Here is a 25,169-nt window from a genome sequence, read left to right as displayed (position 1 = left end):
AAATTCAGGTCATTTACTATTGTCTCTCCTGCTTGTCCTGGGTCTTTGGACATGGCCAGAACAGCTCCCTATAGGGAAGCATCCAGGGATGTATTCTTACCAGATGCCCAAACCAGCTCAACAGGCTCCTCTCAATGTGGAGGAGGAGCTGCTTTTTTTCCAAGTCTTTCTTTGATAACTTCTCACCCTTTCTCTAAGTGAGGGCCCAGCTACCCTATGGAGAAAACTCATTTTGATCTCTTGTATCCAAGGTCAAGTTCTTGTGATCAATACCCAAATTTCATGACCATAGGTGAGGGTTGGTTGGTTGGTTGGTTGGTTGGTTGGTTGGTTGGTTGTTTGGTAGGTAGGTAGGTAAATGGGGATGGGTAAAAAAATCCAGGTGAGCGGGGGCCTCATAAGTGGGCCTATTACTCTCCCCAAAGAGACGCTGAGCTTTTTATCAAAACTTTGTGTCCCTCGGAAGAAGGACACTCAGGTTAGAAACACTCAGTGTTCTAGGTTCTTAGGATCCATACAAATGGTTCTCCAAGAATTCCTTTCCTTTGACTACTCAGGGCCAAGCATTGGCCCAAGTAGTGCAAAGAGGTCTCTAATTCAATGCCACAGGCATCACACAGACCATTGACATGGAGTCTCATCACCACTTTATGGCAATCGAGCAAGTTGTGCCCAGTTAGGACTCCAACCAGTGTACTAGGTGAGGGTAGAAACATAAACCATAGAGCTTTGAGGCTCAGTTCCCTCTTCATATCACAGGTGTTATGTAATCTCAGTACCGTTATTGACTCCCTGAATGGTTCCATCTAATAAAATATTCTATTTTCTCTATAAAAACCTGTACAGAAACTGTGATTAAATTTTATTATCTAACTTTTTTCACGGGTAACACTTTTAGTAATTTAACATATAGAGGTGTTGAATTGTGGAATTAGTCAACAGGGGTTAGTCTTTACATCTCTTATTCTTTCTGGATAATCTTTTTATATCAACACGTTACTGGTGTTTCTTTTTTTAAGTCTGGAATATCTCATTTACAATGATTGCTAATAATGTAAAAGGCAATTCAATTTTCTTTTCCAAATTTTTGTTTTCAGATTGTTTCATCTGCATAACTTTTCCAGCAATGTGGACGAACATAATAAAAGAAAATATGTGTAATCATCTGTAGTGCATCAGATTTTTTCTGACAGTTGAAACGAAATCTAAAACAAAATAACTACAATAAAAGTTTGAATTTATATTCGTGAAGAACAGATGTATAATGGATGTCTTTCCTTTCATAGTTTTTTTTCCCAAACATTTTAGGGTTTTAACCACAAATACCATAAATGTAGTACTATGTGATTTAAGTATGTATCATAACTTAACATAAATAGCTAATTAACAAAGGATTTTAAAGTCCTTGGGAGATTAACAACTGCAGATGTGAATCATCAGAGTTACAGCTTTAAATAGGATGAATGCATAAATAAAACATCCCTTAGTCGTGTTAATAGACGTGACTGTGGTTTTTATTTGTTCTGCGAGAGGGAAGTTACCTCACACTCCAGTTGGCTTATTACAAAGAATCATTTGAGAATGCTTTTCTTTTTGTGCAAATAATCTAGAAAAGGACCGGCGGGCTCTTTAGCAGGTGATTAAATGGAGTCAGTCAGTCAGTGAACAAGAGCTGTGATTGTTGACTGTGATCACACCTCAAACAAACCAGGAGCTGCCAGTACACAGAACTGTACCGTCCAATGTTTTCTGTATGGATCAGAAAGGAAAGTCTTGGAGCCTGATTTGCTGTTGAGACGACATAGTGAATCAGATTTCTGGATGTTGGCAGACTACAAGTCTACTGTAAACTTCGATTGAAACTGTGAAATTGAATAAAATTATATTTTATTTCCATCCATCCATCCATCCATTTTCTGTACACGCTTCTTCCTTTTCAGGGTCACGTGGGTCACTGGTGCCCATATCCAGCAGTCACAGTGCAAGGGGCAGGGTACACCCTGGACAGGTTGCAAGTCCATCACAGGGCCACACAGAGACAAACGAGACAAACAACCATTCACTCTCTCACTCACACCTAGGGACAATTTAGAGTTATCAATTAACCTAACAGTCATGTTTTTGGTCTGTGGGAGGAAGCCGGAGTACCCGGAGAGAACCCACGCATGCACGGAGAGAACATGCAAACTCTACCCAGAAAGGTCCCCGGACCGGGATTTGAACCGGTGACCTTCTTGCTGAGAGGCATCAGCTCTACCAACTGAGCCACCGTGCCGCCCCTATATATATTTTATTTTTTGACCTCAAAGAAGACAATGAAGCACTGATCAATGGTTGTTTAGGTGAAAAACAGAATTACGAAAAAAGCAGCCCCCCTTTCCCACTCTTTCAATGACTAACTTCTTTTTGATTTCATTGAAAAAGGTAATCAAACCTTTACATGACTCCATACATTTTGCACAATCTTTAAAATGTTTTTTTTTTTTCAAACAGGCTATTCTAACCTAAAGTCTTGTAGACATTGGGTGCATAAGTACTAAAATGTAGCATGTTTTACTTGCAAAGCAGATGTATCAACAATTAATTGACATTCGCCCCCAAAATGTCATCTGGTCTTGATGGCATCATTACTCCTTGATGTGTCAAGTGAGTAACTTCCTGTTTTTGTATGGAAAAACTACAGTTTCAGTGCTTTCTACCAAGTCCCCAAGTGCCTGTGTGCCTGTGTGTTCACAGCTGTGATGCTAATAAACACATGCGTAAAGTTTGAAATGCCTCCGCCTCATCTACTGGCGCACTGAACAGCAGTCACAGCTTCACAAATGGCCTTTCTGCACTGCAGGGCCGGGCCAACCTGGGTTTAAACCTGGGTTTAGCATTAGCCTTTATAGCCTATTCCAGCCTGAAATCTGGAACCCTGAGACCCATGGTTCCATTCGAGTCAGGCTAGCCAGTTGTTGGTAATTTTCCTTTGAGCTTGATGTAGTCCATTGTTGTGTTGCAAATAAAACAAAATAAAATTTGATCGTTTTTAATAAGATGATCCCCACCCACATTAAAGTAGCTCTTTGATTAAAGCAAACGTAACCAGGGCTGGGGTCGAATAAAGCCAAGCTGACAAGGGCCTGGCCAGATATTAAAATTAAAAAAGCAAAAACACTGTCACTTCTCTTGCGCAAGGAGCTAAAGCCAGAGGATAGCATGCCAAACACGTTTTGTCACACCTCTACCTCATTTAGGAGTATCTCTAACTCTCTTTCTGCATGTAAGCATGATTCTTGATCATGCCGGAAATAAAACAACACATGGCATGTTTGCATATTTAAATGGAGAACGTCACAGGATGTGTTTCATGAGCTCAATTCCACGCTGATCTGGATGTACAAAGGAAATGTGTTTGAATTCACGTGTACACAGATTCATACGTCTGAATTTATTTGTGCGCACGTTGTTGTTTTTTATATATATTTAAGCATACGCTATGTTTTAGTAGAAAATCCGTGCCTGTTTTCATACAAGAGGCCCCTGAGGTTTGTCAGAGGGAGATGGAGGAGTTGTTTCAGGTTTTTTTTCAAGGTTTTCACTGGTGTGCTCGTTTTATTGGGTACTGTACTCTCCTCTTCGCTTCCATGTGCAGTGAGAAACATATGGGGTTTTTTATATGCAGAAAAACAAATAAATTAAAAAAAACTCATCCTGAGGCTGAGTTGGGCATGCTCGTTCACACGCAGGAGCATTTACTCAAATGGTGCATGCCCGAATTTCCACACCTGCCATTTATAAGGGCTGTTAGTGAGTCACATGATTTAATCTTTAGCAGCTGCATCTGTTTAACCCTCCGTCACACTGCAGCACAGTATCCAAAAACTTTTTTTTGTATTCTTCAGCAGCATTTCTGATGCTGGCAAATAGATGGAATCTTGACAAAACGCCATTAAAAGCAACGAGAATGGGTGAAGGATCAGGGGCTGGTGAGACAGACTGGTGGACAAATGTGTTCAGACAAAGCCTAAAGCGTGACTTTATTCTGTTTTTTTTTTCTTTTTTTATCTCACTGCTTCATTTCTGTTAGATGTGGAGCTTTCCTCCCACAGATTCCCCAAGGAGCGTCATCACTGTGTGGAGGTGGCTCGCCTGCCTGCTGAACATAAAGAAATAATCTGTCATATATTAACTTTTTTTTCTATTTTCTCTGACAAGAAGTGATGTCAGTTGCTTCTAAATTTTTTAATTTTGTTTTGTTTTTTGTAATGAGAAGTTTTTAAAACTAATGGCAGAATGGAATTAATGGACCTACTATCATGTTTAAGAGTTGTTTTAATTCTGTTTTGGAGTGTTTTTGATCTGAACAAACCCTAATAGCTCTATTAGACAGCCATAATTACATGGAGTGGCTTTCTGTTGTTGGTGTTTAAATTAATAAAACTGTCAATCAGTGGAAGACCAATGGCAATTCTCAGTCTTGTGCGTTGATTTTAATCTAAATAAATTTGTGATCTATTTAAGGGTAAACTCATCAATAAACCCAGTTTCTCATTTCTCCTCCCCGACTTTTAGACACCTTATCTGTATCCAGTAATGACGCCCTGCAGCCTGGCTCCAGCCAAACCCTAGGACCCCACAGCTCGCCGGGCCCAAAACGTCCCGGCAACACTTTGAGGAAGTGGCTGACGAGCCCTGTGCGCCGGCTCAGCTCCGGTAAAGCCGACGGTCACATGAAGAAGCTCGCCAACAAGCACAAGAAGAACCGCGACGGCACGAGGAAGAACATGGACGCCCTGCCCGGCTCGCAGAAAGACTCCGACGACAGCGCCGCCACGCCGCAAGATGAGACCCTGGAGGAGGTAGGACTTGCTACGACTCGGCATAAATGCTATCAAAAAAAAACACGGAGGCACTCGTTTGGGTTGCGACCTAACATCTGGTCTAACATCTCTCCAGCGTATGCGCAACGAAGGGCTGAGCAGCGGCACCCTGTCCAAGTCTTCCTCATCAGGAATGCAGAGCTGCGGCGAGGAGGAAGGGGAGGAGGGGGCCGATGCTGTTCCTCTACCTCCCCCTATGGCCATTCAGCAGCACAGCCTCCTGCAGCCCGACTCCCAGGATGACAAGGTGGGTCACACAGCACCAGCCGAACCAAGTGTTCACAGATTAGTGAGAGCAGAAAACTCAAAAATGTGAAATGCTTCCTCTAAAATTTGACTCATAAGTAAAACAACTGCTCCAATATGAAAAACAAGATGAGATAAATATAATATATTTGAAGAAATAATATATTAAGATACAACCGGTCCTTCAGTCAAAAGCTAACATCTAATAATTAATCCTTTTTTTCTTTTTCTCCTCTTATTTTCTTAATGGCTGCATGTTTCCTCTCAGCATTATGTTGATTTCTGTTCTGCCTCTCTTCTGACCCAGTTCCCCCTTCTCTCCATGTAAAAACACTCCCCTTCATGTCCTTTACATCTTTTTTATCTTTCCTTTGATAAATACATGTCATGTCCTTGGAATGAAACTGTTAACCGTTGCAGAAGTGAATACTCCATTCACATGTTTTTTTTCAGTGGTGAGGTATTTATGGGAATGACTGGTTACATTCACAGAATCCTTTTTTTTATTATTATTATCCTTTACCTGCCATGTTACTCCTATTTGTAGCTGAGGCGATCTTTCTGTCCGATGGAGTATTTATGTGAGCAACACTGTTTGCTGTGTAGAAGTTGTCTGACCAATCACAGCACGTGCGCTTAATTAAGAGCACTCCAATCCCTGAACTTGCCCCTGACCTAAACCCACCTCATGACCTCCGTTACCCTGAGACCAGCCTGTGATTGGTTCCAACTTGGCCCCTCAAGTTTTTATTTAGGGAAAGTTACTCTCTCGACAAGTTCTTTAACAGACGTGGAGTGTCTGGGTCCAAACACTACAATGGTGAGCCCGATGATGTTCACGCTGATACTTGTTAGGAAGGAATGAATGCATGCAGGAATAGACGATGACGAGAAGCAAGATCATTTTTTTCAGACTGAAACGACTAAAATAAAATCATTATGATCAGAGCTTGAACATCCCATTGACAAGTATTTATGCAGCTTTTTATAGCAGATGGTGACAACTATTTTACTTCTTATTTGGAATCGTCGCCTATTATTTCTGAAAGATTCAGGCTCAGAATAACTATTATAATTAGAGATGCACCGATTGCAGTTCTCTTGGCTTTAGTTGTTTTGTATGGGTGTTTTTTTTTTTGTTTTGTAAGTGCTAAAATCTTAGGTTTATTTCTAAAAACTATATTCAACAGCATGCAGAATATATATTTATAGTTCTAGTGAAATTGAAGAACTGACTGTGGTTTCGTAATAAATTTTTTTTAGAAAAATTCACATTTTCTTCAGCACTAGGTTCATGGCTTTTTATGTTTCATGGGAAATCTGGAAATAATGTCCTTCAGGGTGGTATTTGAGCAAATACACCAAAACAGAAAGAAAATATCAAACTTTTGATTTATTGAGTTATTTTTCATTTTTCTTCTTATTCCTATTTTCACTTCTGTAAACATAAATACTCCACAATTTATTTTCTACCTTAACTTGAAGGAAACTGCTACTGTTTCCAACATACAGTATTTAGAAGGAAAAACAAAACAAATTAAGATTTTCTGTTAAATCTATTAATATGATTATTCAATTTACTGTAACTATTATTACTAAAAAATTGTGACTTCAATATGTTACCATTTTACGAGGCAGGTGATATTTTAAAATTAAAAAAAACTTGAAATCTGAGCCATGAGAGCCAGAAATTGAGCAACAGACAAAACATCTCATAAAAAATAAATGTTTTAGCTTAGTAGCTTCTTTAAGTAAGTAGGTAAGTAAGTAAAGTTTATTTATATAGCACCTTTCATACATATAAAATCACAAAGATCTTCACATAAAAGCAATAAAATAAATTAAAACATCACAAAAGCATTACATTCATACAAAAGTACAAGTAGTAGTGACAAGTAACATGAAGTCCTGATTTTCACAGGGCTTATGTTCTTAGAGTTCCAGAAAATCGAGAAAAAAATGCAAATTGGATGCTCTTCAGAAAAGGCTCAACAGCCCATTTGGATGTCATCGTAATGCAGAAAGAACCAAACAAAAACACACAAGTTAAACAGTTAGCCGCTACATGACATACAGTACTGCTACCCCAAATTTACACTGCGTGCGGCTTTGCATCGGTCCACTTGACTCAAAACAACAGTTAACCTGCATCACTTTTGTATTCTTTTGCGTTTATATTTTAGAATAAATACACTGCCATCCTGTGACTCCTTTTGGATGTATTTTACATGCTCTCATTGATTATGATGTGTGCGTTTTTACTGCAGAGGTTGTATCAGACCAGACCAGACGCAGTGTAAATTGCGGGTTAGAAGGAAGAAAGATGAAAAATTGACGTTCCTTGCTGGACTGTATTTCTGTTTTTCGTGATATTACAGGGATTACCACAAACTACTAGTTGTTAGGTTCTACGAAAAAGTTGGTCTGGAAACTGTGAAACAAATTTGCGGGGCTTCACTGTACCTCTCAAGTCTCTTCTCCTCTCTGTAAAACTTTTCACACCTAAGGCGTTTTATTACTTCTGCAAAAATAATGTTCTGTTTACTTTTGAGTGTCAGATCAGCCAGTCAGTGTTCGAGTTTTAAATCAGCTATTTTTGGTGACCAGCTGATTATCGGTGCATCTCTAATTGTACTTGTGTGGAACATGAGATGTGTTTTTACCATTTTTACCAAACTTTTGCCTGCCTCAGAAAGGCTTAAATGTGCATGCAGCATGTCAGTTAGTCCAGACGTTTTATAAAGAATATTTTTTCTTTTTTTAATTTATTTATTTATATATTTTTTAAATTAAAAAACTATTTTTTCATTGTTTCTGCCGTTTCTTTTGTTTGTTTCAGTCGGCGTCTCGGCTGTCTGCTCGCCCCAGCAGTTCAGAGACGCCGAGTGCTGCTGAGCTGGTCAGCGCCATCGAGGAGCTGGTGAAGAGCAAGATGGTGAGTTAGAAAGTCATCAACAACACCCAGGAGTACTTGTAAATGTGGCACACTTGCACACAACATAATTGTGATAGATGTGCATACAAACACTTTTCCCCCCTGGTGTTGGTCACAGAGAATCCAAGCCTACTTGTCATCTGTCAGGACTCTGACTAACTGCCCCAGCTGTCCTCTGTTCTGACAAATGGACATTGCTCACGGCCCTAAATGAAGTGCATGCTTCCTTATGATGATGAGAAAGAAGCAAAACATACAAGATTGAGTTTTTCCTCTCCTCTGTTTTCTGTTCCTCCTTGCCTTCTTTAGTCACTCGAGGACCGTCCCAGTTCTCTATCGGTGGAGCAGGGTGACAGCAGCTCCCCCTCCCTCAACCCGTCCGACAACTCGCTCCTCTCCTCTTCCTCGCCCATCGATGAGGTGGATGAGCGCAAATCTGGCTTCCTCAAGAGAAGACAGTGAGTTAAAAGCTATGTGTTGATAAATAGGAACTGCTTGAATCACTGGGTGGCATTTTCTTCATTCCTCCTCTTGTATTCATGGCTGAGAATCCCATATCTCTCCTTGCACGTTGGTCTTAACATGTTATTTCCTTATTCTACTAAAGGTTGTTGTTGAGACATGTCAAAAGTCCTAATGACTTAAAAATTGTAAATGTTTATTACATTTTTCATTCATGCACATTGCCATTTCATTACTGATGCAATGCATTTTAGGGATGATTTTGTATTAGTTTCTATGTTCTGCACATTAAATGGGTTGAAACAATCAGACATGATTGTGATGTTTTATAAATTATGAGCGAACACCATATATATATAAGATTTGCTCAGGAGCTCTCGTTATAATTATCAGCTCTCGAGCTAACACTGTATATTGTTATATATATTAGCTCTGGAGCTAATGCTATATTTATTAGCTTTTTTTAACACAAAATGCTGACAACACGGCATATAAATTAGTTTAATTTTGCAATATTTTGTCTAAAACTGTCTTAAGGCTGCCCTCTGTAGGTTGAACAGTGGCTGCTGCAGTTAAATGTTCCTATTGGTTAAAATGGTAATACTTGTTACTTGGTACATGCTTACATCACAGCTCCCAGTTCGGGTTCTTGAGCCAGTACTGCATTATTCTACACTTATAGCAGAAAATTTAAAGCCAAGTTTGTGATTTGTGAAAGCTTTATTTGCTTTGTGAAACTTCAATAAAATCTGTTTCCAGCACATTTTATGCATCTGGACCACACCAGACCTGTTTTCAGAAGTGCTAGCTTGTCAAATTAAGCTGGCTGTCACATTCCCTCATCCTGAACACACCTCCTCACTCATCCCCACACTAGGCCGTGCTCCTCCGTATCTCTTGGTACTGCCCCACTTTGTTGGCATTTCTCTAATTTGCCTGGGGGCCGAGTTATGCTTTCACAGAGTGGGGGTTAGTTGCACTTTAAGCTGTGATTTTTAAAGAGTAATTATTCATTTTCTGTTGCTCAGTTATGTTCTGCTGGAGCTGGTGGAGACCGAAAGAGACTATGTCAGAGACTTGGGATCAGTGGTGGAGGTAAAAGAAAAAATAAGCTTCTGTTTTTTTTTTTTTGTTTGTTTGTTTTTGTTTGTTTTTTTTTTTCAAGGAAATATATTCTGCAGGTTTTACAGATGAGTTGACCTTCCTATCTTTAGGGCTACATGAGCCGGATGAAAGATGAAGGAGTTCCAGATGACATGAGAGGGAAAGATAAAATGGTCTTTGGAAACATCCATCAGATTTACGACTGGCACAAAGAGTATGCACTTTACTGAATATTATTATGCTTTGGGGATATACACAATAGGAAATAAAAAAGGTGAAATCATATTTTCTTTCTTTATTAATCCATAGTTTCTTCCTGGGAGAACTTGAAAAGTGTTTGGAGGATCCTGACAGACTCGCTCCTTTATTTATCAAACAGGTAAATGCTGTCTTTGTCTGCAGGAGTTTGTTAAACTTCTCGCATTAAAGTAAAATAAATACTTCTTTTTGCTCCAACTACAGGAGCGCAGGCTGCACATGTACATCGTGTACTGCCAGAACAAACCTAAATCTGAGCACATTGTGTCAGAATATATTGACACTTACTTTGAAGTAAGTCTGCTTTGCAACTTTGCACTTCAACCATTCAGAAAACCTCTCTGTTTTTCCTCTGAAACGTTTACAATATTCCTATCTTTCATCAGGACCTAAAGCAGCGATTAGGCCACAGATTACAGATCACGGATCTGCTTATCAAACCAGTTCAACGCATCATGAAGTACCAGCTACTACTGAAGGTAGTCATATCAAACTTTTGTTCATGAAAACGTAGTATTGAACAGCAAAAATGACTACAGTTCAACTCTTCAACAGGATCTTCTGAAGGTTTCTAAAAAAGCAGGAGCGGACACGACAGATCTAGAGGTACATCATAACTAGAAAACAATTCTTACTTAATACATGTACTAAATTTTAATTCTGTTATTTTTCCTCAACCAACACTTTGTTTTAAAATCAGCCTTTCCTTCTATTATCTGTTGTAGAAAGCTGTGGAAGTGATGTGTGTGGTCCCAAAGCGCTGCAATGACATGATGAATGTTGGGCGACTCCAGGGTTTTGAGGTAAGCCTCATGTAGTTTACATACCTCTAAACCAGAGATGCTCAAAGCGCCAGCAGTTGCCCTGGTTACTAGGCTGTAATCTCCTGTCATCCTTTGTAGAAACAGTATTTCAACCTACAGTCATTCCACCCATTGGCCCAATGACTATATTAGGGGTTGTAGTGCAGATAGTCTTTACTCATGTTGCTTCCTTTATTTTTGAATTATATTAAGAATTAACATGAAATACAAGTAACTACAAGAGATATTTAGGTTAGATTTAAACACAAATATAAATTTGCAGACCTTATAAGACCATAAGTGCTAGTATTCTCCCAATACCAGCATTTTTACAAATACTTCGACTTGTTTGAAACGTACCGATACCCAGAACCTGGATCAATACTGGATTGGATACTTATTTGAACGTGTTTACATTTCAAGATAAAACTTTGTCAGTTCCATGTTAACGAAACATACAAGTTCAAATCTTATCTGTTGTTTCTATTTATTTTAAATAGTTTCAACAGTATATATCATGCTGTTTATTTGATTTCTACAAGGAACGAGAGCCACATTGTTCTAAACAAAAGAAATGTGTTTTAAAGTTACTGTGTATTGCTTAGGTTCTAACTCAGTAAGTACTCAGAATTGGTACTTCGTATATGCAATTTCCTAAAGTGAAATACTCGTACACGGTTTGAGGAAAAACTGGTATCGGGTCACACCTAACACATACTCATATTTTATTAATGTATGAAATGTCCTATGAGCCCTTTCCTGCCCAAGCGCATGTCAGACTTTCTCCAAGTGCATGTGGTAAAAACTTTACTAAAAATGGCTTCAGACATAGATCACCTGCTGCTAGCTTAATCATAAAAAAATAAATGATTTTACTTAAAAGATATTCGCATTTCATGCATTATATTATTGTATTTGTCCCGTACACTCATGGCCCTCTTGGTGCTCCAGAGCAATATAAAAGATTTACTTAGTGTCCTCAGTGACCTCTAGGTGTCAGTATTTGCCTGTTTTTTTCTGTTTTTTTCTGTAAAACATTGCCATGTTAGTGGTTTCTTTTTTTGTTCCTCTCTGCCTAAGGGTGAAGTTGTTTAAGCCACTGATTCCCATCCAGGCGTACGAATACCCCTTGGGGTACGCACGCATATTACAGGGGGTGCGTGGAAAAATTTCCCAGGTGCATAAAAAAATAAATAAAAATAGCAATGCGGAAATCACAGATTTAACACAAAATAGAATCCAGTATAAAACGCAGAATCTCATGGAATTTGCTCATTTGGGTGAGTTTCTGATGTATTTTGGATGCTGCTGCTTCCTTCGCCTGCCATTACCTGGTTCATTTATTTAATTGCTTATTCACTTTCAAGTCAACATTTTTATCTTTCTCTTTTCTCTTTCTTTGAAAAGAATAAAATGCCTGAGAACTAATCATTCTAGGGGGTTAAATAATTTTCATTTAATAATCAGTTGTTGTACGTTATAGTTTTGGAGAATCATCATTACGTTTGACAGAGGGGGTAAAATGGCACAGGGGTACACCAGTCTAAAAAGTTTGGGAACCACTGGTTTAAGCAACCCAACAACTTGCTGCTTTTCTTCTTCTTCTTCATCTTCTTTGACTCAGGGTAAGATTGTGGCTCAGGGCAGACTGCTCCTCCAGGACACCTTCATGGTGTCAGACCAAGACGGGGGCCTCCTGTCCAGGATGAAGGAGAGGAGAGTGTTTCTGTTCGAGCAGATAGTGATTTTCAGCGAGCCTCTGGACAAAAAGAAGGGCTTCTCTTCTCCCGGCTACCTCTTCAAGAACAGCATCAAGGTACATGTAGCTGAATAACATCACTAAAAAGAAATGTCCTAACAGAGAAGACAGGTCTAAATGCCCCCCACCCCTCACCACCACCAAACTGCTGATGTTGGATTAACTCTAACTTTGTCTGTAGGTGAGTTGTTTGGGTCTGGAGGAAAACGCAGAAGATCCCTGCAAGTTTACACTGATCTCCAGATCCTCCAGCGGGAACCTGGAGAGGTTCACCTTCCATTCAACGAGTCCCGCAGTCAGTCAGGCCTGGATCCACCAAGTCAGCCAGATCCTGGAAAACCAGCGCAATTTCCTCAACGGTAAGAGACGAAGCTTCCTGACGTCTGCAGCTGAAGTATCGATGAAGAAAGCAGTTGTGTGTACGGTTGTGTGACGTGGAATAAACCATTACCGTTTGTGTGTCCCACAGCTTTAACGTCCCCCATAGAGTACCAGAGGAACCATGTGGGCGGGGGAGGCCAGGGCGGACCCCCCAGTGGTAGCAGCAGTACAGGAGGGCTCCCTGGAGGTAGCAGCACCAACAACACCTCCAGCGTGGGAGGAGGGGGAGGTGGCGGCGGAGGATCGGGGGGCAACTCCTCCTCCTCCTCCCTCTGCGGCCCTCGCTCACGGCCGTCCCGCATCCCTCAGCCTTCCTCACGTCTTCCCCAGCCTGTCCACCACCACCACCACCCGGGCCCCGAGGGGCCCGACAGGTCAGCAGGTATGTGGTCACCCTGCCTCCCCCACCCCTCTTACCCCTGCGCAGACAGCGCGACAAACGGAGAGCCGCTAGCCTCCGAGGGCCCTAAAGGGAGGAGGCTGGACGGCTCTCATGGAAGTAACTGTAACAACAGTAATAAGCCTTCAGACAGTAAGGACGGCACCTTCAGACCGGTTCTAGCGGGATTTGAAGAGAACCAGAAGCATCAAAAAGCCGCAGTCCCCCGCATGACCGTGGCTCCTCTGAGTTTTCCTCTCAAAAGCTCTCGAGTCGGGACAGTTTCCCCCCTCATTTCACCGCAGACCCCCGGAGGAGGAAAAGAACCGTGTGTCCCTTCGAGCCCATCCCATAAAGGGAACCCTTTCTGGGCTGTGGTTCCCCCTATGCCCCCATCTCCTGCCAGCAGGCCCGGTTCCTTCTCCTTCCCCAGCGACAACAGCGGTGGGAGTGACACTTTGGGCCGAGCGTCTTACCACCGCAACCCCAGTAAGGACGTGGACCGCATGAGCACCTGCTCCTCCACCAGCGAGCAGTCCATAAACTCCACCCAGAGCAACGGGGTAAGATCCAGGTCCGACCGAGGCCCAGACTTCAGCAAGCTCCTCACTACTCACTAACCCCCGCCTCCACTGACCCGCTGTCAGTCAGCCACCCTGCTGCTGGCTCTAAGAATGGCTTGTACATGCAACAAGTACTGAAACACTGACCGGAGATTAACTGTGTGCACTAACTTCACCGACGGCATGTGTGAAGAGGAGTCTTCACGCTCTCCCAGACTTTACTAACCGTGCAGATCTGACTCAGCGAGCACCTGTTGTACCTGCCTTTTTTAATGCCTCTTTCTTCAGTGTGTGTTTGCACTAACAAGATGGTTTTCAAAGCACCTTTTCTCTTCTTCCCTCATTTTTGTCTCGTAAATAATCCCCAAGTGATTTCCCTGATCACTGAGCTGCTGGATAGCTTCTTCTGAACACAGCAGTAAATCTGCACCAACTCCCTGTCTGCCATCTAAAAGAACTTACCCTGATTTTCTGAGATTCTCTTCTATATTTTTCACTTTATTGTTGTTTAACTCTGACTTCATTCTGTTGGTTTAAAAAAATGAAGTTTTGCGTTTAGGAATCATTACCTTCCTTTCCTGACATCAGTTTAAAGAGAATGTTCAGATCTTTTCAGGAGTTATGTGAAAAAAAAAAACGGTTAGGAGCAAGAAATATCTTACCTGCTTGGAGAAATGGTGATTAATATTGCCAAACCAAAGTGGTTGGCTGTCGTTTTAAAACCACCATAACCTGAAAAATGTTACAGCAGTTCATATTTTATAAATCTTTACATCGTCATTGTTGCAAACATGCTTTGAGGTACTTGTAGGAAGTGCCTCTACCTGGTACAGCGAGCTGGCTGCTTGCAAAGCCTTATTTTAATGAACTGAATTGTGAAACTGACAGTGATGTAAGACCCCTTTCTTACTTCCAAGCCAAGTTAAATTAATGAATTTTAATTAGCAAATTAACTCCTTCAAAACATTGGAGTCAAAAACACATCAATATTAATCCAATTTGTGCAAAAAACGAGTGTTAGCATTGTGCTAATTAGCTTATGATAGACAGTCTAAACCCCATAGGAAACCACTAGCATAATGCTAATCTCACCAGAGCACTCATACAGTTAAAACACATTTTCTCAATAGTTTACAACAAAAAAAAAATCTACACAGTTACACAAATGACTAATATTGCAATAAAAAAAACAACTTACCATGCTGGCCAATTTGTTTATGGTAACTGAAGAAGAAATTTTTTTATTTTATTTATTCTTTTTATTTTTTTGGAAATGTTTGCTTCTTTTATTGGCTCAATGCTTCTTTTGGTTTCGACAATGGCTGCGTCCAAGTTCAGGGTCTGCGTCCTCTGAAGGCTAAATCCGTCTGCAGCTTCAGTCACTGAATCTCACCAAAGTCTATCTAAATTTGAAGACTCCTCCGCTGCGGCCCACAAATGTGTCCTCCTTTTGCCCCTATTTGAGGCCCACCGTATTCCATGATGCATTCTGGGCCAACCGGAGATTTATTTTGCTTGCAATGGCGAACGAAGCAAGTGGAAGGAATACAGCTTGAAATAAAAATCTGTTGGTAAAAACATTGAAAGTTTAAAGCGGTCGTGTTTAGTTTTGACATTTGCATAGATATGTTTTTTAATATTATTCTTGTCAGAAATCAAACAAGCTCATATGGTGAAATAAACATGTACAGCTGGTCCCTTTAAGCTAATTTTACTATTAAAACTAATACATTGGTATTCTCCTAATTTCAATCTATTTTTGCTTTTGTTTAACTAGGCGACAGGACATACGCCGGGGGAAAGGCGGGAATAAAGCTCAAGGCTAGACCGTCCAAATTCACAACTTTTTTCTGGTATAGGCAGGCCGGGTCCCTCAAAGAACACAATCAATGTTACTCCCGGTTTCACACAAAGTTCTTCAGAACAAAATTAAACAACATATAGAGCCCCCTAGTGGAGTGGAGGAAGTCAATCCAAAACTGCACCTCTAACAAAAACACATTTTAACCTTTATTCTTTTATATATATATATATATATTAAAAAAGAATAGTGAATAGATACAAACTTTTAGTTGAAAAAGGAAAAAAACTGATTTAAACAGTTTTAATTGTTTAAATAGACATATTTTAGTGATTTTTTTTTTATATACAAACAATAAATTTGTATTTTCACAACCTCTGAGCAGACAAAGTTATGAGTTCCCCAGGTTGGGAACTACTGATGTAAAGGTTTATGAAACAACATTTGCATTAACTGCTGTGAAATATTAAAAATTTGAGTTGGCTTGAGGTGGCTTTGTTTAAACTAGCCGTTAGCTAATCGTTAATTAATAATTAATAAACTCTGTCCAAATTAGGGTTGTTCCAACAGCTCCCTACAACAGGTAAGATACTGATTGTTCCTAAACTTTTCCACAGAACACTCGCTCAAAAAATCTACATTATCGCTTTAAACAAAAATTTTTTCCATACCTTTACAAGTAGAAATAACAAGGACAGTACTTTTGTTGCAGCTTGCATCAAACAAATGACCGCAGCATTTGTTTGTGTTTACATCAGCTAAACAGATTATTTAGTCCCATGTTTTGTGTTGTTTTATTTGCTGCTATCATGTCACGCTGCGTTTTGCGCATTGAGCTTCACAAATCCTTTCTTCAGCAGAGTGAAAGCAGTAGCAGCAGCAGCGTGTCCACCATGCTGGTGACGCAGGACTATGTGGCAGTGAAGGAGGATGAGATCAGTGTTGTGCAGGGTGAGGTGGTCCAGATGCTAGCCAGCAACCAGCAGAACATGTTCCTGGTGTACCGGGCCTCCAACGAGCACTCCCCTGCCGCTGAGGGCTGGATCCCTGGCTACGTGTTGGGACACACCTCATCCTCCGTCACACCCGAGCTACCCGAAGGAACCATCAAGTAAGAGCCCGTTTCACAAACGACAGAAGACGACGACAAATGTGTGGCGAATGCTTGCATACAAAACAGAAAATAATTTTTTTTCTCTTTTTGTTGTGATTTTGTTTGCTTTAGAAAATCATTGTCATGGCACACAGCCCTGCGTATCCGCCGCAAGTCTGAGAAGAGAGACAAGGAGGGCAGGAAACTGGAGAACGGTTACCGCAAGTCTCAGGACAACCTGGCCACCAAGGTGTCTGTTAAGGTAGGGAGGGTGGGCTGTTCTGTTGTATTCACACACATTTCTCATCTGTTTCAGCAGCACTGATTAAAGCAAAGAGTAGTGACCTGAGCACAGTATGACCCTTGACTGTTTTTACATAGTTGAAATGTTTTTATTTTATGTCTAATTATATTTTAATTTATGTTTTTGTTGTTATGGGTTAATGGGTTCAAGTATTTTTTTACAGTTCGTTATTTTAAGTGCAGCATTTTGTTTTTAAACATGTTATTTGAATCAATTATATTTAATTAAAGGCTTCAGTTGCATTTCATGCACACTTGTTTTTTTTTCATAGGAAAAACATTTTCTAGTTACATTTGAATCAGTCCAAGAAATCTAACCTGATGTACCTTTTTTTCACTTCAGCTTCTGAATCCCAACTACATCTATGATGGTAAGTTTTTTTTCTTGTAAGTATTTTGTATTTTCCTGTTAGTTTACTTAAAATGTAATTTGTCTGTTTTTTTTTTCCAGCACCACCAGAGTTCCTCATCCCCCTCAGCGACGCCTCCTGTGAGAGCGGCAACAGCGTCATCTTGAGGTGTAAAGTTTGCGGTCGGCCTCGGGCCACCGTCGCATGGCGTGGACCCGACGACGACATCCTGAGCAACGACGGACACTACAGCATCACATACAGGTGCAAACATCTGGAAATTACATTGCTGTGTGTGGTACATGGTTCTCAAAGGGTCAGCTGATAAGGGTTTTAATGCTGGGTTTAGAGTGAGTATTATTGTCTCTGAAGGTTTGTTCAAATCTTCTGAGCTGAGATTCTTTGGTAATGTTAGAAACACTTAATATCTTACCTGTTGTAGGTAGCTGAGGCAGTTTGAAGATGTAGAAGAAACATGCATAAAATGATGGAATTAAAATATATATGTATATTATTGGTAAATAAGAAACAGAACGGTCTTTTAATCAAAGTTCAAAACAAAATAGAAAACAATTGTGTGGTTCGTTCTTTCGTTTTACCGTTTCAAAATAAAATTGCAAAAAGAAAACAACCATGTGGTTTTTTTTTTCTCGTTTTCAAAATCTGAATGTAAAAATACAAGAAAAAGATGCTGATCCTAAAGATTTTGGCAATGGCTGCACTCAAACCCAGTTCTGGGCATTCTTCATTTTTTTGTAAACACAAAAACTAAAACAACAGCAGATTATTAGATTTTTTTCTTGTTTTATTTTGCAACAGACAAACGAAATAATCCATTCACGGATTTTGTGTCCATTTTCCATTCCGACGTATATCTGATTTGTCTGACAGTTTGCTCCCTCGTATTTATTTGTCATGCAGTGAAACAGGAGAGGCCTCTCTTCATGTCCTGGGGGTGTCTTTAGAGGACAGTGGTGTGTACACCTGTGTGGCCACGAACATGGCAGGCACCGTTACCTCCTCTGCCAGCCTCACAGTATCAGGTGAGAATAAATCCTCGTTTTATAAATCTGTCAGTCTGCTGCATGACAGCTTCAGCGGATGGCACATAAATTTTGTCCTGTCTTCCTGACACTGGATACTTGATAAACGGACTGTTCTCTGCAGCGCCTGATGATGGCAGCGAAGACATCTGGAAGAGTAGTTTTGAGTCTTACTACACTGAGATTACAGAACTCGGAAGGTAAGGTACCACTGATAAAATCGTCCTCATTCTCACACAGACACGCACGCATATATATATATATATATATATATATATATATATATACACACACACAATATATATATATTTTTTTTTTCAGTAGCCTTTACCTTACCAGATATAGCCCATTGAGATCAAGATCTTTTTTCCAAGGTTGACCTGGTCAAGAGGTCAGCAGCACACGTCACAGGGTAGTTGACACAAAAGTTACATTGTAGAAAAGAAAAATATACGTAAAACACAGTAGCATTAAACAGATTTAGACAATGAGTAGTGCAAACAATCTAAATGAGTCAAAGTAGTAATGTAGGCATTGACAGTTGTTTCAAGACTTAATGAAATGACATTTGAGAGTTAAATTACCAAGTTTAGGTTGAGTACAGACTGAAAAATAGGAGTAACACGTACAGTACACAAATAGTGTTTAAGACAAACATAGGCAGCTATAAAAGCTCTTGATGACAGTTTCTGTAAGGGTTGAAATGAAGGATCTCGGCGAGATGAGTTTTGCTAGTTTCAGTTCCGTCAGTAATTTGTTCCAGGTTGAGGGGGCGGCAAAGCTGAATGCTCTTTATAGTTCAATTCTGACATGAGGAACTGACAACAGTACTAGATTGTTGGAGCGCAGAGAATAATGACTGTGTGTTGTTTGCATTAAGGTGAAAAGGTACGATGGGACTAAGTGCAGGAGGGTCTTAAAGATTAGAGATGTCCAATGAGTGTATCCGTGAGCAGTGAGGGATGACCAGCCAGATTTAACATAAAATTCACAGTGATGAGTAAGGTAGCTGGAGTCTGTGATGAACCACAGCGCACTATGGTAGACTGAGTCTAAGGACTGCAGGTATTTTGATGCAGCGCCAAAGTACAGCAAATCACTGTAGTCTAATAATGGCATGAATGTTGCAGCTTTCCATGTGAAGCAGGATTTGTTTCTGTAATAAAAACAGTTTCAACGGTTCGGTTCGATATTTTAGTCTCACGGTTCTATATTTTTTTGATACAAATAACCGAAATTTCCATGCCATTTTTAACTTGGAATTTATTGAAATTATTTATGAACATTTGTTTAACCTCCAAAAGTACTGCTTTTAAATTAAATTTAAACTTAAATGTTGCTGAAACAACAAGTTTCTCAGTGGATCTGCACTTGAAAATACAGCCTAGGTGGAGTAGTCGAACACAGATCCTCTGATCCTTCGACACAGAGCATCTTCAGAAGACAAGTTCATAAAATAAATTTAAAAAATCTGTATTGCTTGTGTGTATTGAGCCTAAAGCTCTGTAATGGTTCGATACGGGTACATGTATTGTTGTACTCTTATATATATATATAAATATATAGCCTCCTGGATGGGAAATGAAACGTCTTTAACTTAAAAATTGTAAGTCCACTTGTTTTTGTTTTTAACTCTTTTCTATTGATCATGACCTGGATAACTGAGAATCTTCACCAGCATTCGGAATAGTATAAAATTTAAAAAAGTAGTTGTATCATCCATTTCCTGTATGAGCTGAATGTTTTGATATATTCAATCCCTCAAATACAACAAAATACTTAGATTGCAAAAATAAAAAAAGAGAAAATCCTGAAGGGAATCATGTGAAAGCAGGAGAACAGTGCGCCTGCTGAGTCAGCATTCAGTGAGACAGGAGACCCTCCTCTCCGCTCTGCAGGGGCCGGTTCTCAGTGACTAAGAGGTGTGACCAGCGGGGCAGCAAACGCACCATCGCAGCGAAACACGTCAACAAGAAGCTGCTGCGTCGGGAGCAGGTGCTGCAGGAGATCAGGCTCCTGCAGACCCTGGACCACCCCAACCTGGTCAAACTTCTGGACACGTACGAGACAGCCAGCAGCTACGTCCTCGTCCTGGAGATGTGAGTGCAGAAGACTCCACGCTGCCGAGGTGAACCAAACGTTCCCGTGACCTCGGACGGCCCTGATGCGCTTCTTGTTTCTGCTCTCAGGGCAGACCAGGGACGTTTCCTCGACTACATAGTGAGCTGGGGGAACCTGACCGAGGAGAAGGTGGCGTTCTACCTCCGAGACCTGCTCGAAGCTCTCCAGTACCTGCACCGCTGGCAGATAGCCCACCTGGATCTCAAAGTAAACAGACCTTTTGTTTTTTTTTAAATGCATGTTTCCATCAGTTCGCTACTTTCCACAGTTGCATCAGTTGGGTTTTCTTCATTGATCACAGCAGTCAGAAATCTCTTCGCACCTTCTGAACCGGCTGTCGTTTTTGCTTTTGAAGCTTGAAAATAATTGATGTATAAAATCCTCTCCTGTTCCCGCAGCCTGAGAACATCGTGGTGGAGCACGTGTCCTCTCAGCCTGCGATCAAGCTGACGGACTTCGGCGACGCCGTTCGGCTGAACCCTCACTCCTCCTACATCCATCCTCTGCTGGGGAGCCCCGAGTTCTCCGCCCCTGAGCTGGTCCTGGGTCAGCCCGCCTCACTGATGTCTGACCTCTGGAGCTTAGGTCTGTGCAGAACCAAGCGCGTTATTCTTCCTATTTATGCATCCTACAACACATCTGTTCACACCACGCTACATTTTAAACCACGTTGTGTTGTTGTTTTTTTTTTTCTTCTTGAATTGATCATTTAGTAGAAGTTCCTGCTGATTTCCTTAAAAAATGTTACCTGAAAAGTTGAAATCAGGTCCTTTGTTTTACGAGGGGTTCTGTTCTAAAAATATAAATGTTGCCTAAGTGATGCATTAAAATGGCTCCAAATAAGTACAGCAAACAATTAATGGAAAGTGTATTTTTAAAAGGATACATAAATGTTTATGCGTCCTGATAGGTTAAATAAAAACGTAAAAGTTAAGAGTTTTAAATTGTTCAAGTCAAAATGATATTTTTGCATTGTTTATTTATTTAATACTTTCAGCTGCAAAATGTTTTAAATGACAAGTATTCTATTGTTTCCCCCCTGGAAACACTTTTTCTGGTCATTTATGTTTCTAGACTGCACATATTTTCCAGGTTTTAAGAAATTACACTCAAGACAGTTTGACTTTTTTGGTTGTTTTTGTAGATGGTTTGCTTCTTGTCTGATTCTCAATTGCACGACTTTCTCACATGAAAAGCAAAACAACTTAAAAAAATTACGAAGGAGATACTTTTTGTTTCATTTTTTCAGATTATCTGGTCTTGGATGACTGATGATCAGTCTGGAACGAATTTACCAGAATTATAACAGAGCTAGAAAACTAAAATCTTGACCACGTGTTAGTACAAAAAAGCCAGGTTGCATTTTCTAAAAATCACTGATTCCCAAACCTTTCATCTTGTCAAATCTAAAAGTAAACCAGCAGCAAGACTGGTGACAGTTGCTGAAAGGCTGATTAAACTGAGGAATAATAAAAGCCAAAATAGCTTTTAATCCATGCCGTCACTAGCCTGGCCCTTGCCTTCCTACGCAGCTCCGCTCAATTCTAGTTTCCCTTCACTTCTCCGTCTGGGACTTCTCCCATTGACAAGGATTTCGCTGGCAGATTTTTAGCCAGGCCAATCAGAACAGAACATCAATTTTCTGCGCAGCGTCTGCTTGTAGTTTATTTTACCTGGGCCAATCAGAGAACAGAAGGAGGAGTTTTTAATGAAGTTGAAGTTCTGCGCAGTGTTTGCTAGTTATTTTAGCAAATGGCAGCGGAGGAAGTGAATGAAGCCAGTCCGTGTTGATAAGGCTTCCAAATTAAAATAAATTTGTCTGACAAAGCAGCAGCTCTCATTTACAGCCGTCTCATTCAGCTCGGTACTTTTCTCCTCTCAGTAGGGTTGTTTACAGCACACACGATTTCCGGTTAGCTTCTTAGCTTAGCCTCCTTCACACCGACAACACACACATGCTTCACGCCTCCTGCAAGCGAGTCCAGACCCTTGTACGAAGCAAAGTGAAGGACAGGGTCTGGTTTAAACCAGGCTATGCCGTCACTTACATTGTTTCATATCTATTTATAACTGCTGCTTTGATCTATTAAAACAATAATATAAAAACTAAATTAAGTTCTTTTCTAGAAATGATCTTGAGCCCTCAAACTTAGTGTTTCAACCCCATCAGAAAATGATTGATTTGCTCATATTAACACAAAACATTTAAATATTTAGTGAAACAGTTACAGAGTTACTGTAAATTTGTATATCTATCTTTGAATGAATTGTGTTAAAACAGTGATAAGCTCCTGACATGCGAGACTTCTTATTTCGGGTGTGTTTGTTGACGACACGCAGGTGTGGTGACCTACGTCCTCCTGAGCGGCGCCTCTCCCTTCCTGGACGAAAGCCTGGAGGAGACGTGTCTGAACATCTGCCGCCTGGACTTCAGCTTCCCCGAGGACTACTTCCAGGGCGTGAGCGCGGCCGCCAGGGACTTCGTCCGCCTGCTGCTGCGGGGCGAGCCCGAGCGACGGCCCCCCGCCGCATCCTGCCTGCAGGAGCCGTGGCTCCGGCCTCAGGGCGGCCCCGCCAGAGACGGCGGGTACAGGCCGCCGGGCCGGCCGCCGCCGCCGCCGAGTCACCGGGGCGTCCCCCTGGACACCTCCAGGCTCATCTCCTTCATCGAGCGGCGGAAACATCAGAACGACGTCCGGCCCGTGGGCACGGTGAAGGCCTTCCTCCAGAGCCGCCTCCTCAGCCACGCCTGACGACACGAGGAGAGCAACTCCCGCCGCTGCCTCCATCAAGAAAAGCTACTGAGACCTTCAGCGACACCAAAATCCCCTCCTCCCTCATGAAGCCACACAAGTCCTGCTGCTGCTGACTGACTGATGAAACCTTTGACCCCGCCCCCCTTCTTATTTAACTTCTTTGGCATATTTATAATATGCCTGCACAACAAATGAACTGTTGGAGTCTGTGTGAGATTTCAAGCTATGACTCAGTGAGAAAAAAAAGAGATTTCTTAACTAAGAGCAAACGTTATGTTTGGGACAGTGTTAAACAAAGAAAACTGTATAATAGGAATAATTCAGGCTGCTTTCTGTCGAACAAGAGAAAAATGTTTTTGTTTTTTTTAACGAAAGATGACTTTTGTTTTTTTTGTAAATGAAAGTATGTACAGTGGAGGAAACAGAATTGTCTTAATTCAAATCTTTTTTAAATTATTATTTTGGAAAACAAAGGCTAGAGAGGAAGAGAGAAAATATGAGTCGATATCATCAGCAGTGGCTCCCGTCAGCAGGATCCACCTGTTTGCGAAGAAAAGAAGCACCAAAACCACTTTTTTTTCTTTCCTTCTTTTCCAGAGAGACATTAAAGTTCCATCGTGTGCAATAGTCAGCTTCTGTTCATCGCCCCGCCTCAGTTCGAACAAACAAAGACTTGAAAGAGCCTCCACTTTTAAAAGAAACGTGCATATTTTGGCAACGCTTCCCAGATCTCCAGCTGCATCCGCCTTAGTTGTAAATAACTTTTTTTTCCCTGCTTTATGGATTTTTGAAGAATTTATCTCAAAAAAATGAACAAAAAGCTATTTTGTCTGCCGACCTCCGGTGAGCCCAGACCTGGATTCTGATGCAGACGAGACGGAGCGACCCGAGAAATGCACTCGTGTTCCGCATCATGTGCAATGTTGCAGCTTTACCATGTATGCAACTATTTATGAAGACTTGTGTTGTAGCTCTATTCTTCAAAAAACAAACAAAAACGGAACAAAAAAGGAAAAAAAAAACAAAGGCATGTATGTACCTGGTACTGCAATCGGTGTCTGTATTGTGTTAACTTTTATGTATTAAGTTCAGTATTAATATCTGCAAAACCACTAAAACTATGAAGGGTTTTGTGAAATAATGTATAGAAATATGTATCTATAAATTTACAGACACTTCCATTTTTAACGTTATTTTGAGTTTTTGTCCTCGTGTTTTTAATTTCTTTACCAAAACCAAAGTTGGCTCTCCTTTTTCTTTTCTTTTTTATGTTTTTTTTCCCCCTCTCTTGTTAAGTTATGGCCGATCACGCTGACGCCAGAAATACGAGTGTTTACAAAAGTTCTGCGTGGCTTTATTTATTCTTAACGCGATAAAAACAAAAGAGCTTATTGTTTGGTGGTTTCATGCTGGGAAAACAAAAAAGGGCAAACCAAACCGGATCGTCTAATTTCAAACTGTGCACACTATGTAGTTTGCGGCGTGAGTTCGTTTGGCTTTTGTAAGTAGATGCCGTTGTGTGTTGTCGTTTTTCTTCCTTTTTCCCCCCTTTCTTTTCCACCGTGATTTATTTACATCTTCACCGAGCAATACAAAGAGATTTAAAGAGACGCCATCAGCATCATCAGGGAATGCCAGTTCAGATGAGTTGATATTTTTGGCTTAAAGGCTTGAAACCTTTTTTTTTAATTTTCTTCAAGTGCCCGGTGAGTGAAATAAACCTGAAGGCGTTGCGGAAACAAAAACAAAAATATGTCGTTTTCCCCGTCAGATTCTTGGGTTTTGTGACTCTCTCATTTTGTGTCACTTTTTGTTTAGAAGTAGGAGTTTTTTAAAAGAGAATGAAAGCCTGATTCCTGGAAGGATCTGACCTCATCGCTGAGACGCGTTTTGTATGTTTTGTTTGTGTGTGTGTGTGTGTGTGTGTGTGTGTGTGTGTGTGTGTGT

The 25,169-nt window shown here is 40.7% G+C and overlaps 2 protein-coding genes across 5 annotated transcripts in view; both read left to right on the top strand.

The window, feature by feature from the left end:
• Positions 1-16,499, top strand: part of triob (trio Rho guanine nucleotide exchange factor b) — a 132,739-nt gene extending 116,240 nt beyond the window's left edge. For 2 of the 4 annotated variants that reach the window (XM_014003416.1, XM_014003417.1), the window contains 15 exons: positions 4,558-4,844; positions 4,942-5,112; positions 7,951-8,046; positions 8,356-8,504; positions 9,537-9,603; positions 9,723-9,826; positions 9,922-9,991; positions 10,075-10,164; positions 10,257-10,349; positions 10,426-10,476; positions 10,596-10,673; positions 12,298-12,489; positions 12,614-12,791; positions 12,902-13,195; positions 16,414-16,499. In XM_014003416.1, the coding sequence (XP_013858870.1) occupies positions 4,558-4,844; positions 4,942-5,112; positions 7,951-8,046; positions 8,356-8,504; positions 9,537-9,603; positions 9,723-9,826; positions 9,922-9,991; positions 10,075-10,164; positions 10,257-10,349; positions 10,426-10,476; positions 10,596-10,673; positions 12,298-12,489; positions 12,614-12,791; positions 12,902-13,195; positions 16,414-16,421 (1,928 nt within the window). In that variant the 3' untranslated portion in view covers positions 16,422-16,499. Of the gene's footprint in view, positions 1-4,557; positions 4,845-4,941; positions 5,113-5,379; positions 6,584-7,950; positions 8,047-8,355; positions 8,505-9,536; positions 9,604-9,722; positions 9,827-9,921; positions 9,992-10,074; positions 10,165-10,256; positions 10,350-10,425; positions 10,477-10,595; positions 10,674-12,297; positions 12,490-12,613; positions 12,792-12,901; positions 13,196-16,413 lie in introns of those variants that run through there. The other 2 variants (XM_014003415.1, XM_014003419.1) reach the window with 2 other exon arrangements.
• Positions 16,450-24,415, top strand: LOC106514189 (triple functional domain protein). Its single transcript, XM_014003339.1, has 10 exons — positions 16,450-16,667; positions 16,782-16,911; positions 17,296-17,323; positions 17,404-17,566; positions 18,224-18,345; positions 18,470-18,545; positions 20,220-20,444; positions 20,535-20,673; positions 20,865-21,051; positions 22,807-24,415. The coding sequence occupies exons 1-10, from the start codon at positions 16,450-16,452 to the stop codon at positions 23,217-23,219; spliced, it is 1,701 nt and encodes a 566-aa protein (XP_013858793.1). The 3' UTR covers positions 23,220-24,415.
• The last annotated feature ends 754 nt before the right edge of the window (positions 24,416-25,169 follow it).

Source organism: Austrofundulus limnaeus, unplaced genomic scaffold, assembly GCF_001266775.1.
Source record: "Austrofundulus limnaeus strain Quisiro unplaced genomic scaffold, Austrofundulus_limnaeus-1.0 Scaffold18, whole genome shotgun sequence".
Lineage (NCBI taxonomy): Eukaryota > Metazoa > Chordata > Actinopteri > Cyprinodontiformes > Rivulidae > Austrofundulus > Austrofundulus limnaeus.
This window is presented reverse-complemented; position numbering and strand designations above follow the sequence as displayed.